The following is a 25,606-nucleotide window of genomic DNA, read 5'->3' as shown; positions in this document are numbered from 1 at the left end:
CTGAACAAGATACAGACTCTGCCCCTCGTAGTGATGGCTGTTTGGCTGCGGGAAACTTTACCTAAATTCAACATAGGCCTATCTGAACAAGATCAACACAGAGCGGTCTCCATACAGAGCCCTGTATCCATGATTTGCAATATATGTTGCTCTCTCAGCAGCAATGATTCGTCAGAGTTAGGAATGCTGTTGGCAGCCATCTAACTACTTTCGTTTTTATACTTCTACATTTCTGGATGCATTTTGGCCCCCATCCATACACCTGAGCTTGCCTTTACACCAGATCATTTTGGGTAGCCCCAGGCGGACCTCACGGTTTCGCAGGCCATAGATGAGGGGGTTGATACAAGGTGGCACTGGAATGAGCAGTAATAGCACAATGTGGAAACTTCGGGCTGTTGGCGAGGGAGTCAACCCAGAGAACGTGCTGGGCACCATGGCCACAGTGCCCTCCAGCTCCGAGATGGCGTCTGAGGTGATCTTGACAAACGCGGGCAGCAGCTGGAGCAGCAGCATGCCACAGTAGAATAGCACGGTCTTGCGCGCGCGCATGTTCACCTGAAGGAAAGGCTGCACGGCGTTGCGCGCCTCCTGGTACATGCGCACGTAAGAGAACGAGTAGCTCACCAGACAGGCCATCGTCACGGATAAACCCGACGCTTTCCGGAAAATGGTCGCTGCCCGAGGGTTGCCCATGGAGTGTTCCAGGGTGTCCGGCTCACACAGGAGTCCGAAAGTTGTATGCCCCTCCAAGTGGATGCCCGGCTCGCGCCCCAGATGCAGAAGGCTCATACTGACAACCGCCTCGCACACAGAGAGCAGCCAGGTGATGCTCACAATGACACACATACGCCGGGAGGTTAGGATGCGCAGGTAGTGGATGGCCTGACACACATATAGGTAGCGCTCCAGAGCCATGCAGGTGATAGTGAGCAGTGAGTTGAAAATACAAACTGTGCCCACAAAATACTGGATTAAACACCAGTTCCCTAAAGACAACGTTGTCCTTTGATACAAACAGTAGATTACTGTGGGTCCTTGTGTGATAATGATAATTACGTCACTTAAAATAAGATTCTTTAACAAAGTAAAACGCGGGGTCCAGGAGAGATCTTCCGAGTGCCTGAGTCCTACTAGCGTGAGTGCATTGACAGATGCCGCGACTAAGGTGATAATCACTATCGTCCACATGAGCGCTTGCACTGTTATTTCTGACGGAAGCATCGTACTAAAGACGGACACTCCGAGCTCTGCCGTCGTTGTTTTCGTTGCGTTCTCCTGTCCGTTCACCATGAAGCGCAAAGAACACTTGCCGGTACTGATGAGGTCTTTCTGCTAGTTTCTCCCCAAGCGCAGCAGTTAGTTGATGCGTCCATGAAAGTTGGCGACAAAAGTGGAGAGAAGTGGGAAGAGAGACAGTGAGACTCGCTGCTAGTAATAAGTGAATAAACAAGTATCTTAAATTAATGTAAAAGCTTGACTAATAGCCACTTGAAGTTGGCAATGCTAGTTACACCAATATTGAAAATGTGCAAAACCATGATAAGACACTCGCCAATTTTGAAAATGTGCAAAACCGTGATAAGACACTCGCCAAATTCTAAAAACTCAAGTGATGATTTATTCAGCTACTGATTTTAATTGGTATAAATATTTAAAACTTTTTTTGTTTTACCAGGAAAGTCCCATTGAGCCACAATGGCTCTTCTTCCAGGGAGTCCTGGCCAAGAGTGGCAGGCAGCAAGTGAAAACATTAACAGAAAATACAAGGACAGAGGACAAAACTAACAGGACCACAGACAGAAAACAAAGTACAGAATCACATAGAAAAACTAGACAATTCTCACTAACACAATTGATAGTACCATCAAGGACAACTAAAGAGAAACACTTACATTCCTTCTGTGAGCCTCTTCAGACACCGCATATGAATTAAACATTTTCTGACTGTTAGAAGAATAAAATCTATTTCTATTTAATTCCTTTCATACAATCGTCGAGGAAGCAATACATCTTCACTGTCATGACACATGAAACACTTCCCTCCAGTCCAAGAGAGCCTGCTTTCTTTCTGCGTCAGCTCCACCTACATTAAATAAGTGGGATGGAGGTAATGGTTTAGTTCTTCAACAGAGCAAATGTGTTCATTCTTACGGCTCTGACGACCCGCTAACCCATAAACCCTACGACAAGTTTGAAGCGTTTAGGAAATTATGCTGCTAAGGTTCCCAATTGGCTTGCCTTATGCCACGTCAATCACTAATCCTGTATGAAAATACTGTTGATTTTCTCGTAACAAAGAAAATATTAGTCAATTTGCAAAACAATGTGACCTTAGACAAGATAGCTTACTGCAGGGGTATTCAATACAAATTCAAATAGGTCCAGCCAGGGAAAGAAAACTTCCTAGCAGAGGTCGGGAACATCACAATGTCTAACTTGCGTTATGATTCAGCTCTAGCCCTTTGGTTGCCCTAGGCGATATTGTGTTTTGCATCTACAAAGTCTACACATGGTGCCTTATTAATGGCCACATCCTAGGTTGATATTTAAGTTTTCTTTGTGGCTGATGATGCGGATAGGTATTTGCTTGATTTTTTCATAAAACTAAATTTGTTTTCCCTCAAGGTTTCAGCTACCGCACTCATGCACTCATTGACAACCCCTCCGTCAGTATTTTTTATTTTATTTTTATGTTTACCCAAAATCCAAGGAACATTCGTAAGCACGTTGTTGGGAGCATGGACGGATTAAGAAACCACGGGCACCTGGGCCTGGACATGTTAAAGCCCCCCCCCACACCTTGCAAAAAATAAATAAAAAATGCGCTCAAAAAAACACGCACCCAAATAGAAACAGCGCCGTATTCGTATAGGCTATATATATTTTACCAACAATGTGTTGGATTTAACGGTCGAATCAGATACGTTGGCTATTGTATTGGGAAAGTAAACAGGTCAACGTTTTCTCCGTAACATCCACCTTCGGTAGCCTGGCCATTACCAGCCTGTGACTCCATTTCATTCCGTCTTTCAGTCTGGGCCAACCCAATGCATTTTGGTTTCCGAGATCGGCGGTACTGTCCCTCTGACTGTGCTCAGTTCTTGACGTTCAGATTGTGCGCCTAAACCAGCTAAATCGTATTGTCACATGATCAAATAGACACTTGACATTGGCGAACAAGATAGGCTACATATTACCCAGAAACCATTGCATATCTGTATATGACAAAAAAATAAATTAGATAAGAAATTATTCATTTATTGAATTGGCTTTTTAATAGTTTATATAGCCTAGTGTATGCACGATAAGCATATAATTGTGTTATTGATTGCTTAATTGCTACTGATGATTTCTCCCTAAAAATTTGAAACCATGATAGAGACAGGTTTGCCATTTTGAGGGAATAGATAGTACAAGGTGTCATTGCCACTGTCATCCTTGATCACTGTTACCGCTTTACCTTCCACATAATCGGAAAGCCAAAAAAAATAGCGTCTGGTCTCCGTACGAACCTTCCGTGTTGACTTCAATATCAGTACTTACGCTCCTGGTGCACATTCAAAGTTTACAAATAAGCATAGGTACATTTAATTAAAGCCATTAGCAAATTAACCAAATACACCTTTTAAAACCACAAATGAGAGATGCATATCAGCAACTTCACGCAGAGGCTCTGGCTTAGGGGCCCCCTGAGCTCATGGGCCGTTCGGTAATCAATCCCTGAGTAGGACAATTGGGGCCCTGTTACTGACATGAATGGCTTAAGCCTAGAATATACCGGCTATGGCGCATCGTGTCATATCATATTATCAATACAAAGTAAATATCAGCCACCTCACGCAGAGGCTCTGGCTAAGGGCCCCCTGAGCTCAGGGGCCCCAGGTGCCGGTAGGCCCGTTCGGTAATCAATCCCTGAGTAGGACTATTGGGGCCCCTGTTACTGACATGAATGACTTAAGCCTAGCATATACTGCCAACGGCGCATCGGGTCAAATCATCATATCAATACAAAGTTAATAACAGCGACGTCACGCGGAGGCTCTGGCTCCGGGGCCCCCTGAGCTCATGGGCCCCTGGGCCTGGGCCCGGTAGGCCCGTTCGTTAATCAGTCCCTGGTTGGGAGCGTTCAGAGCCGGTTCAGACCTCCATGGGGCCCTAAGCAAAATTCTGCCAAGGGGCCCTCCTAACTGAACCCCCAAAATTTTCAACCGTCGCACCTGACACCCAGTGCTTCCACTCATCCCCCCCTTTAAATATATTGCATATTGCAACCATTTTATTTAGCAGATCCATATTGTCCGTTTTCTGTTGAAGTGGTTGCTAGGCAAACAAATTGAGTCGTGAAAAGACTTGAGCTTAACAAAACGACATGTTTTCGATTTACAATGACCGTGTCTTTATAAAATGAAAGGAGAGTAAAATGCCATAGCCTAATAAACAACGTACTAACCTCGAAACATCAAACCAAAACTTCAAGCAACAGTTTGATATTTCTCGGTATGATCTCACTCTATTAATAAGTGTTTATTATTTAGCACCATTGTCATAATATTTCACGAGTTTTATTTATTCACCAAGAATAAATCGTATCTGCGTCTATATTTGCCTGTGGGCTATCCAAGCAAACAAACTTCAATCTTAGTCAATATGTATCCATTACTTTCCATTTTGTTAAGTGCAGTTGTAACTATAAGGCTACAACTAAAATTATAGAAGCTAGCAAGACGCACACAGAGACCGGGGATCCCCAAGGGCTCACCGCCCTGTAGGTCTAACACGGACTGTCCCTCCCTCTCTCCCACCAGGAGAGGAGAGTTAAAGGCTTTACCTGACTGCTGCTCCCGCAGTTCATTTTCAAGTTCCTTCCTCTTCCTTTTTTCATTCCCCGAGGGATAGCTCCGCTTCATCTTTCTACACTGATGATGCAATGATGCGCATGGGTAGCTATCTGACGTCCGCGAGGGACAGTTACGTTGACACGTTTTTTTTTTCTCCCACGGGGCCTTTATTATAAATAATACATTTGCGGGGCCCTACGCAACGTGCGTAGTGTGCGTATTGAAATAACCGGTACTGGGAGCGTTTATTTCCTGTGCCCTCAGTTCGGATTTGAGTGGGTAATAAGTTCCTTTAGTGCCACTAGATGGCGTTACTAGGAAGTTTACTTGGAAGTTGCCAGCGATATAAGCTGCCACCACCTTTAAAGGCGCCCAAAGCAACAGTAGGGCATCAAAATGGAAATATTCTGGATAAGACAATCTTTATGATATTGACATTAACTTCACCATATTAGCACATTTGCATCATTATTTGATACTTTGGGCGTTAAAACAGTGAGATTTGCAAGATGCAAGATTTGAAAAAAATAAAAATGGCCTCTCCCCACCGGCGGTGTGATTTTCTATTAGTTCTCACCCCACAACGACGTCTCATCTTTGCTCCTTGAATGTCGATATGTAATGGTATGGAGTTATTGAAACTTACTACGTCTAAAAAAGACTAGAAATTAAACGTTTATTTTTCGAGTCTCAAGCCTGCAATGTTGCCTTGGGCGCCTTTAACTAAACCCCGGTCTGGTCCGGCAAAAGCACTCCGAACAATCAGGTGATTTGTATCAATAATGATTATCTTTATTCATAGTTCATAGAAATGGCTCATGTCGGCCCACTCGCAACACAAAACTTCGGGTACATGTCACACGGTGAATGGGTAGTGAGTTGGGGCCAGCTGTTGCTCATACGTTGCTATGCAAGGATGCTGTTTGTCGACTTCAGTTCAGCGTTCAACACCATCATCCCAGAAGTCCTCCTCACCAAACTCACCCAGCTCACTGTGCCTGCCTCCACCTGTCAGTGGATCACAAACTTCCTGATAGACAGGAAGCAGCAGGTAAAGCTGGGTGAAACAACATCCAGCACCCGGTCAGTCAGCACTGGTGCACCTCAGGGATGTGCGCTCTCCCCACTGCTCTTCTCACTCTACACCAACGACTGCACCTCAGGTGACCCATCTGTTATACTCCTAAAATTTGCAGACGACACATCAGTCATTGGCCTCATCCGTGATGATGATGAGACTGCATACAGGCGGGAGGTTGAACAGCTGGCCCTGTGGTGCGGTCGCAACAACCTAGAGCTAAACACGCTTAAAACCGTTGAGATGACAGTGGACTTCAGGAGGAGCCCCCCAGCACTGCCCCCCCTCACCATATTAAACAGTACTGTGTTGGCTGTTGAATCCTTCAAGTTTCTGGGATCCACTATTTCCAGGAACCTGAAGTGGGAACCCAACATCAACACCATCATCAAAAAGGCCCAACAGAGGATGTACAACCTGCCTCAGGAGCTGCTGATCCAGTTCTACACTGCAGTAATAGAGTCTGTTCTGTGCACTTCAGTAACCGTCTGGTTTGGTTCAGCCACCAAACTGGACAAGAACAGACTCCAACGGACAGTCAGGTCTGCTGAAAAGATCATCGGTGCCAACCTGCCCACCATCCAAGACCTATACACCGCCAGAGTCAGGAAACGGGCAGGAAAAATCACTGCAGACCCCTCACACCCCAGAAACAAACTTTTCAAACGCCTCCCCTCTGGTAGGCGTTACAGATCTCTGTTCACAAAAACATCCAGACCAGTGGATCCAGACCAGTTCTATAATAGAAAAGTCAGTGTTATTGTCAGAAATAAAAGTGTGGCAAGCATGTGTCTAAGTAGAGTTCATATGTCCAAATAAACAACATAAACGACACGTTGAGGAGAGGGAGCCTCCTGCACACTGCGCGAAGGCCTTCTTATTGTGGAGCTCATCAAGCCCTCAATCGGCACACCTGCGGGCACCCTGCACAGACTCTGCTACCCAGCTGTGGAAAACAGTGAGCACTGATAGCAGGGGGCAGGGCAGACCAGGCTGGGTCGTGACAGTGGCATAATGCCCTTCAACATGCGAGGTAGGTCATTTATAAAATATATTCAGTATATCAAAGAGGTAATGTATGAAATGCATTTAAATTATATGAAATTCTGCAGAACATAGAGGAAAGATTTTGGGAGACATTTGAAACTGAACTGTAAAAAAGAAAATACTTTTATTTGTACTTAATACATGAAGTCTCTGTGAACCTGATACAATATTTCATTACAAAACTAGAAAATGCATTTCATGAAGGAAATACCAGTGCATGAAATGCAAAAGTAAAGAAAGGAAGAATAAAAGAAAGAAGAGTGAAAGAAGGAAAGAAGAGTAGAAGAAGGAAAGAAGAAAGGATAGAAGAGTGAAGAAAGGAGAGAAGAGAGGATGAAGGAAAGAAGAGTGAAAGAAGAAAAGAAAGAAGAGTGAAGAAAGGAAAGAAGAGTGGAAGAAGAAAAGAAAGAAGAGTGAAAGAAGGAAATAATAGTTGAAGAAGGAAAGAAGAAAAGGAAAGAAGAGTGAAAGAAGGAAAGAAGAAAGGAGATGAAGAAAGGAAAGAAAAGTGAAAGAAGGAAAGAAGAGTGGAAGAAGGAAAGATGAGTCAAAGAAGGAAAGAAGAGTGAAAGAGAAAAAGAGAGTGAAAATATTGAAAAAAGGAGATAAAAATGGAGTGAAGAAGAGAGATTGAGTATGAGAGAAAGTAGACTGAGAGAGAAAGATGGAGAGAGAAAAAAATTGAGAATGGATGGTGTCTTAATGTTCCTAGTTACAGTTAAATTGAGAGGGACAGAGAGAGAAGTGGTTCCTTTGATTTGGCGCAGCTGTCAGTAAAGCACAGGTGCAAGCCAGTTTAAAGACCCTATTATGATGTCATAATGGCCCAATGTAAGTCAATGGGAGAAATGTATATTCGTTTTTGTTTAATATCTTAAAAAGTATAAAGTTTAGAAAAGTGAAAAATACATTGCATAAGTGTCGTTTACAAGACCTACGCGACAAAGTTTGAATGAAGTTTCTACGTTAAGCGGTTCGGGCTGAATTAATTGCAGAAAAAGGTAACAAGAAGAAGAAGAAGAAGCCTAGGAATAACAATACAGGGCATTTCATGCACTGTAATTAGAATTATATACCTGTTGCACACTTGAAGAAAGTAACACTCTCAACAGTGTGCTGGGAAAGATTGTCTTCATTTATTAATACATTTCCAAATATTCCATCTCACTTCACAATCTACGACTGCTTCCTTTTTCTCTCTCGACAATTCTCCACCGGTTAGCTCTTTTTCTTTCCTAACCGTCCTGCAAACTGCAACAACTGTGGTCTAACAGCGCCATCTACAGGCAAAAACATGGAACAGCATCGTAAGTAAATAAAATAAAAGGCCACAAAATCATAAAAAGGGACCAAAGAAAAGACAAAATGGGGGGTATGCCACATACCCTATTTATATCAATAAGAAGGCCAACTGTTATTGTTCAGAAAGAAGTTCAAGCGCTGCAGTGTGTAATGATTCACACTATTTATTGTGTGTGAAATGTATCAACCTTTGTGCAGACACTAATAACCGATAGCTTTTCAAATGACCTTTGTCAAAGTTTGAAAATGTGCATACAATACTGTTAACTGATACTGTTCAGACCAAACACAACAGACAGATTCATCTTCATATAACTAAATCTTACATAACACAACATTAATACATAGAAAGACATAGGAATGTTTGCAGTCATAAAGACCATAGAAATACTGTATGGCAAACTGTTTAACTCCTTGTGTTAAACATCGATATACATGCATCTATTTATAAAAGCAAAATTCTTTAGTGAAATTAATAAATATAATTATAGGTAGACACTTGGCAATGCAGAAAACAGACTTATTCTTATTATATGCTGGTAAAAAGAGTCAATGCATACATCCAGGGGAGGTTGTCTGAACAAGATACAGACTCTGCCCCTTGTAGTGATGGCTGTTTGGCTGCGGGACACTTTACCTAAATTCAACATAGGCCTATCTGAACAAGATCAACACAGAGCGGTCTCCATACAGAGCCCTGTATCCATGATTTGCAATTTATGTTGCTCTCTCAGCAGCATTGATTCGTCAGAGTTAGGAATGCTGTTGGCAGCCATCTAACTACTTTCGTTTTTATATTTCTACATTTCTGGATGCATTTTGGCCCCCATCCATACACCTGAGCTTGCCTTTACACCAGATAATTTTGGGTAGCCCCTGGTGGACCTCACGGTTTCGCAGGCCATAGATGAGGGGGTTGATACAAGGTGGCACTGGAATGAGCAGTAATAGCACAATGTGGAAACTTCGGGCTGTTGGCGAGGGAGTCAACCCAGAGAACGTGCTGGGCACCATGGCCACAGTGCCCTCCAGCTCCGAGATGGCGTCTGAGGTGATCTTGACAAACGCGGGCAGCAGCTGGAGCAGCAGCATGCCACAGTAGAATAGCACGGTCTTGCGCGCGCGCATGTTCACCTGAAGGAAAGGCTGCACGGCGTTGCGCGCCTCTTGGTACATGCGCATGTAAGAGAACGAGTAGCTCACCAGACAGGCCATCGTCACGGAAAATCCCGACACTTTCCGGAAAATGGCCGCTGCCCGAGGGTTGCCCATGGAGTGTTCCAGGGTGTCCGGCTCACACAGGAGTCCGAAAGTTGTATGCCCCTCCAAGTGGATGCCCTGCTCTCGCCCCAGATGCAGAAGGCTCATACTGACAACCGCCTCGCACACAGAGAGCAGCCAGGTGATGCTCACAATGACACACATACGCCGGGAGGTTAGGATGCGCAGGTAGTGGATGGCATGACACACATATAAGTAGCGCTCTAGAGCCATGCAGGTGACAGTGAGCAGTGAGTTGAAAATACAAACTGTGCCCACAAAATACTGGATTAAACACCAGTTCCCTAAAGACAACGTTGTCCTTTGATACAAACAGTAGATTACGGTGGGTCCTCGTGTGATAATGATAAGGACGTCACTCAAAATAAGATTCTTTAACAAAGTAAAACGCGGGGTCCAGGAGAGAACTTCCGAGTGCCTGAGTCCTACTAGCGTGAGTGCATTGACAGATGCCGCGACTAAGGTGATAATCACTATCGTCCACATGAGCGCTTGCACTGTTATTTCTGACGGAAGCATCGTACTAAAGACGCACTCTCCGAGCTCTGCCGTCGTTGTTTTCGTTGCGTTCTCCTGTCCGTTCACCATGAAGCGCAAAGAACACTTGACGGTACTGATGAGGTCTTTCTGCTAGTTTCCCCCCAAGCGCAGCAGTTAGTTGATGCGTCCATGAAAGTTGGCGACAAAAATGGAGAGAAGTGGGAAGAGAGACAGTGAGACTCGCTGCTAATAATAAGTGAATAAACAAGTATCTTAAATTAATGTAAAAGCTTGACTAATAGCCACTAGAAGTTGGCAATGCTAGTTACACCAATATTGAAAATTTGCAAAACCGTGATAAGACACTCGCCAATTTTGAAAATTTGCAAAACCGTGATAAGACACTGGCCAAATTCTCAAAACTCAAGTGATGATTTATTCAGCTACTGATTTTAATTGGTACAATTATTTAACACTTACATTCCTTCTGTGAGCATCTTCAGGCACCGCATATGAATCAAACATTTTCTTACTGTGTTAGAAGAATACAATCTATTTCTATTGAATTCCTTTCATACAATCGTCGAGGAAGCAATACATCTTCACTGTCATGTCACATGAAACACTTCCCTCCAGTCCAAGAGAGCCTGCTTTCTTTCAGCGTCAGCTCCACCTCGTGCATGCATTATACGTCCGGATTAACCATATGGGCAACGGGCAACTGCCCAGGGGCCCCAAGCAACCGATGTAAAAAAAAAAAAAGTAATATATAGTAATGATAATTATAATATGTATTCGTTGTCCTTCATTATGTTGTGTTCCATTTCGATGATTGTGTTTTCAATTTTTTAAGTGTGCAGCAAATGCTTAGTTGTGTGAACTCAATGAATGGTGTGTGTGTCATTTGATGGCAAAGAGTCATCTTGCAAAGGGAGTGTCAGGTTTAGCATTTTGTGTGTGAAGTTTTCAGTTTTGTGTGTGCAGTTTTAAGAAAGCCGTTATTGTTTTGAAAAACGTGTGTTAACAATCGTGAAAAACTGTAAAGTAGCCTATTATGTATCGACGTCTGTATCTAGTCAACAACTGACTGTCAAATCAAATGAAGGAAGTACAATTCAGGGGCTCCATCTGTGGTTATCGGCTATATTCCCCTTATGGCCAGGTAGATTTCCTCTCCTCTTGTACTGGTCTGAAGGGGTGTAACACCTAACAAGTCTTCATAGAACACTTTCTTCTCCTTGTTGAAGATCCTTCCATAAACTAACAGCTGAGCATTGTCAGACACATCAGTGGACTCATCTACAGTTAAGCCTACACATGGTGCCTTATGAATTGCTTCAACCAGCTGTGCTTGCACATCCTGGGATAATATTTCAGTTTTCTTTGTGGCTGATGATGCTGACATAGGTATTTGCTTGATCTTTTCACAAAACTCCTTTTGTTTCCCCTCAAGGTTTCAGCTACCGCACTCATAGCCTGGCTGCCATCAAGTCTGTTTTAGAAGACATCGACAGCGCATTCATTGTGAACAGAGAAACGCAATCAAGGCATCTGTCGATCGAAAAGACGTTGTGGGATTTATTTTATGTTTAGATGAACATGGATTAACTCAGCTGTATGAAAGTCTCACTTAGGGAAGGCAGACTAGTTGGGAAACAGTAACCACCATAGAAATGATTCACTGATGTTAGGGGCAGCAATAAAGTTACGACACAGGCACATTCCAAGAAAGGAGGGGGTCTCACAAGACCCCTGGGGGAGCCTGTCACGACACACACACACCTAGGAGGTCTCAGAGGAGTTAGAGAAGAGGGAATAGTTAATTCTGATTGGTTTTGGCAAACAGCCAGATAGAACACACCCCACAATTTACAGGCCTTAAAATGGCCTGCAGACCATGTGAGGTCTGTGTTCTGTCCCTGTCTTGTTTCATTGTATGTATCCCTTGTGTTCTCACGTGTTCCTTCTTTTGTGTTTGTTTACCCTTGTCTCCTCGGGTCTGTCTCCTCACGCCCTTCCCTTGTTATTGTGCTTGTGCTGTTTATTAGTTTGTCTCCCTTGTGTGTCATGTGATCACCTGGTTTGTAATCACCTGGTCTGTGTTCTGTCCCTGTCTTGTTTCATTGTATGTATCCCTTGTGTTCTCACGTGTTCCTTCTTTTGTGTTTGTTTACCCTTGTCTCCTCGGGTCTGTCTCCTCACGCCCTTCCCTTGTTATTGTGCTTGTGCTGTTTATTAGTTTGTCTCCCTTGTGTGTCATGTAATCACCTGGTTTGTTTGTCTTATTGGTTTCTCCTGTGCCCTGTTAATTCCCCTCGTTTAGTCCACCTGTGTCTCCTGCCCTGCCTTGATTGTTTTCACCTGTTTGTGTGTGTGTGTGTATATATAGTCCTTGTGTTCTTGTCTCTCGTTGCTGGTTCGTCATTAATGTTGCGTGTTAGTTCTCAGTGTTTTCAGCGGTTTCAATGTTCTCAGTGTTCCTCCGTGTTCACAGTTGTAATTAAGTTTTGTCGTGTTGCCAACCCTGGACTGGATTTCGACTTCTCTTTTGCCTTACCCCTTTGGATTGTTTGCCTGCCTTTTGACTGATTACCGTGTACCGAACCCTGGACAGTAGTGATGGCGAAATGAAGCTTCATGAACCCTCGAAGCTTTCCAGCCAGACGTGTTGAAAAAAGGTTCACTACTCGAAGCGTCGTTCGCTCTCCAGTGACACCTGCAGGTCAATATAAATACGGTGTAAGAAAGATTTTCTCGGGACAGTGAATTTGTTAAATTTGTTGTGGTGCGCAAGGCCTGCTAAAATAACATGCACACAAACGTATGGTGGAAGAAAACGTTTCTCCATTAATTAAAATTCCATAGTAGGCGAATACAAGTACAATAAAGGCTTTATTTTTGTATTCTTTGTTCTAATAATAGTTCGATCTGCAAATTAAGGATTACATGGTGGCACAACGGTAAGCGACGTCGGCTAGAACATGTGACTGTTTAGTTTCGACTCCTGACCAAAATTTTAAACGGTCCTTTACATTAAACAAAAAAAGCCTGTAAATTATCTTTACTCTCTATGCCGTTGGAACAGAGTGAAAGTTCTTTTGGAATACTGGTCAGTAGGCTACTTTTGTAAAACCAATTAGTGCTTCTGGACAACTGGTCAGTGCAGGACACTGAAAAGGGGGAGAAAGTGCTTTGTGCAACTGGATCAAGTTCTTTCTCTTTCTAACTGGCTCTATAACTCTATCTCAAATATTCTATACTACCAACAACACCAAACAATCTAAATCTCCAACTATCGCTTATTCTCCAACCACTGACAATGACTACCACGAATACAAGATGAGTTTTGGGCCGTCGTATAGTCGAAGCGTCCCGCGAAAAGTGAACGAACGAACCACTTGGTGAAGCACTTGATTCAAATGAGGCTTCAGACGTCGTCGGTGACGTCATCTCGGCAAAACGATACAAGCCTCGATACGCGCTCCGGTGAGGTAGTGCTTCATTTTCGCGACACAAGCTCCGAAGCCTCGGGTTCATTTGTAACATCACTACTGGACAGTAAAGTTTATTCTTCATTCTACCCCTTGTGTCTGAGTCGTGCTATTGAGTTCACACACGACACCCCAACCCCAATTCGTAACAGACCATTCATACAATGAGATCGAGCTAATCCATGGACCATCTCCTTATTGTAGCTTATTGATTACAATAATCAACCTCCAGATTTCTACATCCAGCCTCCGGTCTTCTGATTGAAAGAAAAGGTGTAGTGAGATCCAGTGGCGGCTCGTCCATAAGGGCGATTGGGCGACGCACTGCCTATGGGAAAAAGAAGAAGGGAAAAAAAAAAAAAAAAATATAATAAAAAAAAAAATCCTGATGTATAAATTCAATTGCACGACTACATGTAAATGTAAATTTCATATATTTTTTCTGTCGGATTCTACCACTAGACCGTCTTATCTGCCTCTGTATGTCATTGTCGAATCAGGTAACAGTCATTCAGTCAGCCTAGAGTCAAGATTCAAATGGCCCCGCCCCTTCAGGGCGATCTGGGACGAAATGAAAATCGCCCCAGACCTCTCCCATCCCATGTTAAATGCGTTTTTTTCACAAAACAGAGCTCTCCACTCTCAATGCATTCTCTATGGCTTCCGGGAGGGCTCGCCCCTCCAAGTCTAGTCATAAGTAAGCGACGCAAAAGGCTATGGTAAAAGCCATTGAGGACGTCACACAGCTTCGACAAAGGCATGTCAAGATGGCACCTGTTCAGCACAACAATTCCATCCGCTCTTTGACAGAAACTTCTTTTTAGTCAGCGTAATAATGAAGATAAATTGACCAAAAAAACAATTAGGACTTCCTAGACCAAAAGTATCCATTCAACAGTTTTCTACAAAGGGAGGGAAATTGGAACAAAAGAAAATCGCGGTCGTGAAGTGGCTAACGCGGTCTGTATTTCTATTTACCACTGTCACTTTTCATAGGTTTCACAGTGTGAACTATCTTTGAATATTTTTTTATGTGATGACTTATTTTGCTTTTGTAAGCCAATACTTTCAGTCAATAAATATCGTTGGTTTTGACGTATGTTGCCCCCTTCTTTATGTTGTTAGTGGACATATCATGTGTCCTGTTCAGCTATGTTACAACATACAACATTTGAGACGTGTGGATAACGAAAAAGTGGGATAATTTAATGTGGAGCCACATCATGTTTGCTTATGAAGGCTCCTGAATGTAACTTTCTTCCATAGCGTTCCACTTGTATCTTGCTACTCTAGCTATGTAGAAAGAGGGGAGATATTACTGTTGGTTGCTGCCAATAGTGGAAAAAAAGGTATTGCTGCATGAGTAAATCGGATAACTTAATGTACCTACTGAATAGGTCGCCTTAATCATAAAAAAAAAAATTGCCCCCCCTGAGAATTTTTTCAGGAGCCGCCACTGGTGAGATCCTATTCTCGCCACAACAATGTTTATGCTGTTCTTCCTACGGGATTCGGTAAAAGTTTAATTTCTTAGCTGGCCCTGGTCATACTACGTTGCTCTGATTGGTTGTAGATCTATTTAATTGAGCGAAGAGGCCTGGTTCGGTTGAAAGTGAAACACGCCTTTAATCACAGCCCAATCGGGAAGTATCAGATTCATATTCTGACTAGAATCGGTCATATTGGGCTCTTAGATCGTTTATTTTCTGTGCCCTCAGTTCGGATTTGAGTAGCCTATATGTTTGCTCGAAAGATTTTTGCTTCGTCTTGTAGTGGCGCGTCACATTGCCACTTTTATTACAGTGCATGAAATGCACTGTATTGTTATTCCTAGGCTTTTTATTACAGTGCATGAAATGCCCTGTATTGTTATTCCTAGGCTTCTTCTTCTTCTTCTTCTTCTTCTTCTTCTTCTTCTTCTTCTTCTTCTTATTCTTGTTACCTTTTTCTGCGATTAATTCAGCCCGAACCGCTTAACGTAGAAACTTCATTCAAACTTTGTCGCGTAGGTCTTGTAAACGACACTTATGCTATGTATTTTTCACTTTTCTAAACTTTATACTTTTTAAGATATTAAAGAAAATCGAATATAAATTTCTCCCATTGACTTACATTGGGCCATTATGACATCATAATAGGGTCTTTCAACTGGCTTGCACCTGTGCTTTACTGACACCTGTGCCAAATCCAAAGAACCTCTTCTCTCTCTGTCCCTCTCAATTTAACTGTAACCAGGAACATTAAGACACCATCCATTCTCTATTTTTTTTCTCTCCATCTCTCCATCTTTCTCTCTCAGTCAACTTTCTCTCACACTCAATCTCTCTTCTTCACTCCATTTTTATCTCCTTTTTTCAATATTTTCACTCTCTCTTTATCTCTTCATCCAGAGCCACTCTTGTTCACTCTTCTTTCCTTCTTCCACTCTTCTTTCCTTTCTTATTTTCTTCTTCCATTTTTCTTTCCTTCTTCCACTCTTCTTGCCTTTCTTTTTTCCTTCATCCACTCTTCTTTCCTTCTTCCACTTTTCTTTCCTTTCTTCACTCTTCTTTCCTTCTTACACTCTTCTTTCCTTTCTTCTTTCATTCTTTCACTCTTCTTTCTTTTCTTATTTCCTTCTTCCACTCTTCTTTCCTTTCTTCTTTCATTATTTCACTCTTCTTTCTTTTCTTCTTTCCTTCTTCCACTCTTCTTTCCTTTCTTCACTCTTCTTTCTTTTCTTCTTTCCTTCTTTCACTCTTCTTTCCTTTCTTCTTTCCTTCTTCCACTCTTCTCTCCTTTCTTCACTCTTCTTTCCTTTTGTCTTTCCTTCTTCCACTCTTCTTTCCTTTCTTCTTTCCTTCTTTCACTCTTCTTTATTTTCTTCTTCCTTTCTTAACCTTTGCATTTCATGCACTGGTATTTCCTTCAGGAAATGCATTTTCTAGTTCTTCTTCTGCTTATTATTCTTTGTACCGACTTCTGCGATTAATTCAGCTCGAACCGCTTAACGTAGAAACTTCATTCCAACTTTGCTGCGTAGGTCTTGTAAAGGACAATTATGCTATGTATTTTTTACTTTTCTAAACTTTATACTTTTTAAGATATTAAATAAAAACGAATCTAAATTTTCCCATTGACTTACATTGGGCCATAATGACATCATAATAGGGTCATTAAACTGGCTTGCACCTGTGCTTCACTGACACCTGCGCCAAATCCAAGGAACCTCTTCTCTGTCCCTCTCAATTTAACTGTAACTAGGAACATTAAGACACCTTCCATTCTCTACTTTTTTTTCTCTCCATCTTTCTCACTATCCCTCTCAGTCTATTTTATCTCACACTCCATCTCTCTTCTTTATCTCCTTTTTTAAATAATTTCACTCTCTCTTTATCTCTTTATCCAGAGCCACTCTTGTTAAAATCCAGGCGGATGTTTGAACACTTAATCCACTAACTTCCCCATTTTTTCTTCTCTTTGATACATGAGCTGAACAAAGATCTATTCACCTTTGGTCCTTCCTCTTTCTTTTGCGATGCAAAGATTGTAAAATAAATTTGAGAACTGTTGGCCTGTTTGGAAACAGGTCTGTTAAAAAAAAGGCAGGAATCGGACTTGTCATGTAAAATAATTGCATGATAAATCTACGGTAAAGAGCTAGCATATATATATTTCATACTAACGTGGCTGTTACATAGACGGGTCTGCATGTAACATGAACGGGAGTTCCAAACGCCAGGTTGTATAAAAAAACGGACATTTATTAAAGTATAATAGAAAAGTCAGTGTTATTGTCAGAAAGTGGCAAGAGGATGTCTACGTAGTATGTCCAAACAAACAACAAACGACGTGTGGCGGAAAGGGAGCCTCCTGCACACTACGCCAAGGCCTTCTTATTGTGGAGCTCATCAAGCGGTCACCTGCGAGCACCCTGCACAGACTCTGCTACCCAGCTGTGGAAAACAGTGCGCACTGATAGCAGGGGGCAGGGCAGACCGGGCTGGGTCATGACAGTGGCATAATGCCCTTCAACATGCGAGGTAGGTCATATATAAAATATATACAGTATATCAAAGAGGTACTGTATGAAATGCATTTTAAATGTAATTCTGTAGGAGCCTATACAACATAGAGAAAAGATTTTGAGAGTGAAAAGACATTTGAAACTGCTGTAATAAAGAAGAAAATACAAAACATTCAAAAAAATTAAGTCTTTGTGTACCTGAGACAATATTTTATCACAAAATTAGAATTATGTACTCTATTTAAGAAGGCCAACTGTTATTTTTCAGAATGAGGTTCACGCGCTGTGTGTGGAATGATACACACAATGTATTGTGTGAAATGTAATAACCTTCATGCAGACACTAATTACCAAAAGCTTTTCAAATGACCTTTGTCAACGTCTGAACTTTTGCATACAATACTGTTAACTGATACTGTTCAGACCAAACACAACAGAGACATTTATCTTCATTTAACAAAATCTTACATAACACAACATTAATAATAAAGACATAGGAATGTTTGCAGTCATAAAGACTACAGAAATACTGTATATGACAAACTGTTTGACTCCTTGTGTTAAATATCAATATACATGCATCTATTTATATAAGCAAAATTATTTAGTGAAATTAATAAATATAATAGGTAGACACTTAGCAATATAGAAAACAGACTCCCTCTCATTATATGCTGGTAAACAGAGTCAATGCAAACATCCAGGGAGGTTATCTGAACAAGATACAGACTCTGTCCCTATAGTTTTGGCTGTTTGGCTGCGGGACACTTTACCTAAATTCAACATATCTCAACAAGATCAACACAGAGCGGTCTACATCCATAGCCCTGTATCCATGAGTTTCAGTTTCAGTTTTTCTCTCTGCAGCAATGATTCGTCAGAGTTATGAATGCTGTTGTTACAGCCATCTAGATATTTTGGTTTTTATACACCTACATTTCTGGATGCATTTCCCCCATCCATACACCTGAGCTCATGGCACTTGCCTTTACACCAGATCATTTTGGGTAGCCCCTGGTGGACCTCACGGTTTCGCAGTCCATAGATGAGGGGGTTGATACAAGGTGGAACTGGAATGAGCAGTAATAACGCAATGTGGAGACGCCAGGCTGTCGACGAGGGAATGAACACAGGGAACGTGCTGGGCACCATGGCCCGGGCGCCCTCCAGCTCCCAGATGGCGTCTGAAGTGATCTTGACAAAGGCGGGCAGCAGCTGGATCAGCAGCATGACACAGTAGAACAGCACGGTTTTACGCGCACGCCTGTTCACCTGAAGGAAAGGCTGCACGGCGTTGCGCGCCTCCTGGTACATGCGCACGTAAGAGAACGAGTAGCTCACCAGACAGGCCATCGTCACGGAAAATCCCGACACTTTCCGGAAAATGGCCGCTGCCCGAGGGTTGCCCATGGCGTGTTCCAGGGTGTCCGGCTCACACAGGAGTCCGAAAGTTGTATGCCCCTCCAAGTGGGTGCCCTGCTCTCGCCCCAGATGCAGAAGGCTCATACTGACAACCGCCTCGCACACAGAGAGCAGCCAGGTGATGCTCACAATGCCACACATACGCCGGGAGGTTAGGATTCTCAGGTAGTGGATGGCCTGACACACATATAGGTAGCGCTCCAGAGCCATGCAAGTGATAGTGAGCACTGAGTTGAACAAACAAACTGTGCCCACAAAATACTGGATTAAACACCAGTTCCCTAAAGACAACGTTCTCCTCTGATACAAACAGTAGATTACTGTGGGTCCGTGTGTGATTATGAGAAGGACGTCACTCAAAATAAGATTCTTTAACAAAGTATAACGCGGGGTCCAGGTAAGATCTTCCGAGTGCCTGAGTCCTACTAGCGTGCATGCATTGACAGATGCAGCGACTAAAGTGAGAATCACTATCGTCCACATGAGCGCTTGCACTGTTATTTCTGCCGGCAGTATCGTACTGAAGGTGCACTCTCCGACATCTGCCGTCATTATTTTCGTGGCGTTCTCCCGTCAGTTCACCATAAAGCGCAAAGGACACTTGCCGGTAGTGATGAGGTCTTTCTGCCCCAAGCGCAGCAGTTAGTTGATGCGTCCATGAAAGTTGGCAAGAAAAATGGACGGAGGTGGGAAGAGAGACAGTGAGAATCGCTGCTAATCATAAGTGAATATAAGGATCTTAAATGAATGTAAAAGCTTGACTAATAGCCACTCGAAGTTGGCCATGCCAGTTATACCAATAATACAAATTCGCAAAACCGTGATGAGAGACTCGACAAATTCTAAAAACTCAAGTGATGATATACTCAGCTATGATTTGAATTGATAAAACTATTTAACACTTACATTATTTTCTGTGAGCATCTTCAGACACCACAAGAACACACTATAGCTCTGTTGAAGAACTAAACCCAATTCTAAAAACTCAAGTAATGATTTACTCAGCTACTGCTTTTAATTGATTAACCTATTTAACACTTACATTCTTTTCTGTGAGCATCTTCAGACACTGCATTAACTCCCCTTAGCTCTGTTGAAGAGCTAAATCATTACCTCGATCCCACTACACATAAGTAGGTGGAGCTGACGCAGGAAGAAAGCAGCCTCTCTTGGACTGGAGGGAAGTGTTTCATGTGACATGACAGTGAAGATGTATTGCTTCCTCGACGATTGAATGAAAGAAGGAATTAAATAGAAATAATAGGCAATTTTGATCTTCTACCACAGTAAGAACATGTTCATACGGCTCTGACGACCTGGTAACCCATAAACCCTACAACGAGTTTGAAGTGTTTAGGAAATGATGCTAGTGAGGTTCCCTCTTGGCTTGCCTAATGCCACATCAATCACTAATCCTGTATGAAAATACTGGTGATTTTCTCTTCACAAAGGAGATATTAGTCAATTTGCAAAACAAACAATAAACAGCCTACTGCAGGGGTATTCAATTAATATTCAAAGAGTTCCATTAAGATAATATGTCCTCAAGCAGAGGTTCCGAACATCATAATGTCTAACTTGCGTTATGATTCAGTGCCATGTATATTACAATTTTCCTCAGTTGTTAACACACAAAAAAGCGAAAAATAGGCCCAATTTGCACAACCTTCACTTCATGTAACAATCGCTTAACCCAATTTGGCACTACTTCACACTCCTTTATCTGAATTATACTCCTTCCTTCTTTACACTCTGATGTCAATAACACATCACCTTGTTGTCACTACACACAATGTTCAGTTGTTGCACACAAGTAAAATCTCAAAGCATCAACCTACAACACACAAATAGTCAAATCTCTAAACATTCAGGTCTGAGGACTGCACCATAAAAGTGCCTTGAGCCTCTGTTTTGTTTGGTAAACAATGGAGAACTTTGAAGAGATCGACAATCAGAGATGGAGAGGGGTAAGAGTGAGAGGAGGAGGAAGAGGAGGACCAGAAGGAGGTGGACAAGGGGGAGTAGGAGGTAGAGGAGTAGGAGAACAGAGAGAAGGAAGAGGAGGACAAGAAGGAGGGGGACAAGGGGTAGGGGGGGTAGTGGGAGGTAGATGAGTAGGAGGACAGAGAGAAGGAAGAGGAGGAGGGAGAGGATGAGAAGGACAAGGATAAGAAGGGGGAGGAGGAGGAGAAAGAAGAAGAAGAAAGATCATCTCTAATGAGATTTGGGCCGCTGCGGTTAACCATGCGCTAAACCATGGTTTGAGCATGAGGGAGGCTGGCCAGAGGGGCCAACCAAATCTCAGCCGCTTCACAGTGGCTGCCATCATTAGAACCTTCAGGATGGAGAACAGGTACGAAATCTATTTACCTTTTGTACTGTAATACTGCATATCAATAGAATACAGTGTGCTCACAGTATTTTATTTTTTGCAGGACTGAAAGAGATCCACATTGTGGAGGAAGAACACACACTTTCACCCCTGAACAGAAGACTGAAATTGTAAATATGGTTTGTGAGAACAACTATCACACGGTTTACAGTACTGTACTGTTCTCTGTGTGTACCGAAAATACAACTTTTTTTGCTGCATTTGTGTGCTGTTTTATGATTGACTACGACAAAGGAGGCATACTGAGACATTTTACAAAGGAGAAATGGCTCATTCTCCAGAGTCGTTGTCCTTCATTATGGTGTGTTCCATGTCGATGATTGTGTTTTCAATTTTTCAGTGTGCAGCAAATGCTTAGTTTTGTGTTCTCAATGAATGGTGTGTGTGTAATTTGATGGCAAAGAGTCATCTTGCAAAGGGAGTGTCAGGTTTAGCATTTTGTGTGTGAGGTTTTCAGTTTTGTGTGTGGAGTTTAAAAAAAGACATGGACCGCGGTCCGCCTAGTGACCTTGTGCCTACTGCATCATAGGCTTTAACAGAGGCAGTTCTTATAATATATTGTACAGTTTATAAACGTGGAAGAATTCCTTTGAAACATGTCTAATTAAATTGTAGCATTACATTGTATTATACTAGTTATCAATATTCGTAGTAAGCAGTGGTTTATTGTTTGCGTTGAATGACTATAAGAATACAACTACTATGTGAAGTAGTGGAGCGATGATGATATGATGGACGCGTGCTTAACGCATTCCAAAATGTTCATATCCCCCCTTTCCTATCTCTAAGGTTGACATGGGCTATGAAGTGTTGTTGACAGGCCACTAGGTGGCTTCTTGAGTTTGCAGTCACTTGACCTTTGGTGTATGTTCAGAGTGTGAATTAAATGTATTTTTGGCTCTTTTAATGTCTCTGAGCTGCTGCCTCAAACTTCAGACATCAATCTAAAGACAGCTAATTATCATTAGTGATGTTGGTTCTTTTGTCGTTTTTTGCTAGTTTGCTCACCCATATGCCCAATTCAATGGAAACTGCTGATGCACGCATGTGCCATAAACAATATGACCAACATGCCCTGATCTCAACCATTTTTTCAGTCAGTGATTTAAATAATATATGAAGGGGTTTACCCATTCAGTTTCAATGTGATCAGAGTAGTGAGTGTTGCTATTATGTTATTTTTCAAGAATTATGTTTTACTGAATGTTTCATGAGCATAAGTTACTACATAATATACTGTGAGTCACTCCATACTGTCTGTCAAAGCTATCAGTGGGTAATGGCTCAAATTGACAAACACTTGAAAAAGAGCGCTGATCAATGTGGTACTGTCTTTTTATGACGAAAGTTGAAGCAACAGCAAGTATAGTAAACATTTGTACCTTCATACACTTTCTATGTTTCCTGCCTGTATTCCTGTACACTGGTAACATCATGGCACCTGTATTGATTGGAACTGAACCAGCTTGGCAATACTTATTTTTAACACTATTTCTGAATGTTTCCCCTACATCTGCTGTTGCTCACGTTGTACTCGACATTTCAGTCGTTTTGGGTAACACTTGTTTCAAGTAGGTTACCATAGTTATGTCGGATGGGCTATCGAAGCTGGAACTCATTTTAATTGACTGGATGACTGAACACTAAGTCCATCTAAGTCAGCTGACCTGATCATTATAAACCCTGCCACTATTATTGTCTTCTTTGGAGCAATAGGGCTAAAAATAACTTCTATGTTTTGGTTGTGTAGTTTGTGTGTGCCTGTCTGATGTTCCTCTGAGTAGGGTTTCTTTGAGAATAAACGCCGTGAGACTTTCTTGTGATTGCATTTAGAGTTCCCTAGTCAGTATGCTATCTTGAGATCTAAGGTCCAAGCATGGAACTACTAGAGACTTGACATTCACAATCCTCCTCAAATGTTGTTTTATCGTTTGTGGTGCCATTTCATGGTTATAAAATAAATAATTGAAGTGGTCTTTACTCAAGGTCTTCCCCACAAGCTTTCCCGCTGTTTATTTTTCACCAGCAGAACGGGACATGCTTTGCAACATTACTGAAATCAACAGTGGCACTCCTGGTTAGCCGAACACACCTGATTTAGCTAAGAAGGACTAGTCGTGTGTGTGCTTGGAACAGGGATACTTACCAGCTATGCAGGACAGCAATGCTTTAGGGGCAGGATTAAGGATCCCAGATAAAGAGAATGATGATTGAGTGATTTTTTTTTATTTAATTTTTTTGCACTTTTTCCTTTCTCAGACCATCTTCACTGACAGATTTGTGTTATTATGTGAAAGGGTGAAATCTTTTGTTCTGCAGGAGGGACCACAGGACTGTGGTGAGTGCATAATGAAGACAGGGGCCTTATTCTGCCCCTCTCCTTATTTAGTTAAAGATGTTTCTGGTTGGTCCCCAGTTTGCAGCTGTGTCTCTAGAAAGAATGTCTAAGAATAAAGTGTAGAAAAGGGGAGGGGCCTTCAAGGAATAGATAGAGAGATTGTGAAGGAGACAGAGAACTCAGACAGAAAGTGAGTGAGAAAGAGAGAGGCAGAGAGAGAGAGAGAGAGCGAGAGAGAGGGAGAGAGAGAAAGAAAGAAACTACCACCTGTTACTTTCCATCAGCTCACCTTGGATTAACAGTATGGCGAAGTATAAATGACATCAGCATTCAGTATGAGAAGATAGCAAATGTCTAGGTGTTGACCTTTTGGACCGGCTGATCTTTGTCTCTAAACCCTAATTTGGATGGCACCTCAGGGAACAGGGAACAGTAACTTGGCTTATTAAACAGTAAGAGGGTTAAAAAAAAGCCATCTGATTGTGTGGGAATATACTATACGAATGTAGGTAAACATGTGACCTCATGTTTTCCGAGGGCATAAGGCTGGGTGAAGCAGGCATTTATATGCTTGGTTAATTGAGTCAGTGATGACAGTGTCTACTGTCACACCGGGCCTGTAAAGTACTGTGATAACTTTTCTCCAGACTCATGTTTCTCTTAGACACAGAGATGTGGATAAAAAAAAAGGATATTCTTCCAGAATAACAATATAATGTCCATTATGTTCAGATACCCTCAGTAGACACCCAATGTGTGCATATTTCCTTTATATAAGATTTTTTTAAAAATGTAATTTAATGTAATTCTGTCATTTATTTCATGCAGGTATATGTTCACATAGAAGATCGAATACATATTTTGACACCAGAATATGCATATTCAAAATAATCTCAAGCAAGCAAGATAGCCGTTATTTATATATGTATTTATTAATCTATCTATTGATCCCTCCAGCTACCTATCCTTACCTACCTATACAAGAGGATCTCACTGACAGACAAAATTACTTCTTCAAGATGACACCAAGGGCTATAAATACTATCACCTCCTTTTCATATAAGCAAGGCACATGAACACATTCAACACATAGCACAGACAATAGTAATTCTCCCTCATCAGGCAATATTGTGCCAATAATAACGAGTGCAAGATTGACGCAATCACGTGCTGCACTACACACAATGCAATAATAATGATCAATTATGATATATTAATAAATTAAGTTATATTACATTGAACCGAACTGTATACTGTATATTTGCATACATCTCCTATGCTTGTTTGGTCTTGTTGGTATGCAAGGAATAATGATCCCTTCTTAATGAGTGTTCTGGCGGTCACACAAATCGCCTCTTCTGACCCTTGCCAACCCCAGAGGGGGTTGTCCTCATGCTCTACTAATGAACACCTCAGTGTGGAAATAGATATGATGCTTTTGCCATAGGCTGTAAATCAGTGGACCCTAATGGCTGAAATCACGGGTAGCTGTGTTAAAAAGGGGATCCCAGCTACTATAGTTCCTCTAAGGGCTTTGGTACATACGGTGTATGGTGTTGTGAGAGTTTGAGTAAAGAGGCACACACACTTACGGAGGGTATGCAGGCTTTTACTATGAGTGACTTTCGATAAATGCACCTGCTTAATAAATCAACGTAAAAGTGTTTGACTGTGTGTGACTTTCAAAGCATGGGAACTACAGACTTAGCCAAATCAAAGTAATATACATATTAGATTTATTATTTATGTTTTCTGAGGTTTGTCAGTAAAGACACACTACCAGGGAGGATCCCCTTATCTTTCTGTGTCTAGCTTGACATAAGAGCCCACCACTGTTTACTCTCCCTGTTGCTTAGTAACCCTTGGTTTAGCCATGGAGCTGCGACAATAAGGAATAGTTTCTCTTTGGTGTTATTTAGATGTATACA

General features: G+C 41.9%; 3 protein-coding genes across 3 annotated transcripts; all 3 read right to left on the bottom strand.

Annotated features, from left to right (window-relative positions):
* Window positions 1–216: 216 nt before the first annotated feature.
* LOC308377182 (olfactory receptor 4F6-like) lies at window positions 217–1,293 on the bottom strand (the record flags this gene model as incomplete). Its single annotated transcript, XM_080853766.1, has 1 exon — window positions 217–1,293. One exon carries the CDS (start codon window positions 1,291–1,293, stop codon window positions 217–219), a length of 1,077 nt encoding a protein of 358 aa, XP_080709892.1.
* A 7,767-nt stretch (window positions 1,294–9,060) lies between these two features.
* On the bottom strand, window positions 9,061–10,137 carry LOC308377181 (olfactory receptor 1G1-like; the record flags this gene model as incomplete). The annotated part of the gene is made up of 1 exon (XM_080853765.1): window positions 9,061–10,137. One exon carries the CDS (start codon window positions 10,135–10,137, stop codon window positions 9,061–9,063), a length of 1,077 nt encoding a protein of 358 aa, XP_080709891.1.
* Window positions 10,138–18,450: 8,313 nt separating this feature from the next.
* On the bottom strand, window positions 18,451–19,500 carry LOC308377180 (olfactory receptor 1G1-like; the record flags this gene model as incomplete). The annotated part of the gene is made up of 1 exon (XM_080853764.1): window positions 18,451–19,500. The coding sequence occupies one exon, from the start codon at window positions 19,498–19,500 to the stop codon at window positions 18,451–18,453; it is 1,050 nt and encodes a 349-aa protein (XP_080709890.1).
* Between the last annotated feature and the right edge of the window lie 6,106 nt (window positions 19,501–25,606).

The sequence above is a fragment of the Sprattus sprattus genome (assembly GCF_963457725.1).
Source record: "Sprattus sprattus genome assembly, chromosome: 16".
NCBI lineage: Eukaryota > Metazoa > Chordata > Actinopteri > Clupeiformes > Clupeidae > Sprattus > Sprattus sprattus.
The sequence above is the reverse complement of the archived record's forward strand: the minus strand, read 5'-3'. Positions and strand labels throughout refer to the sequence as shown.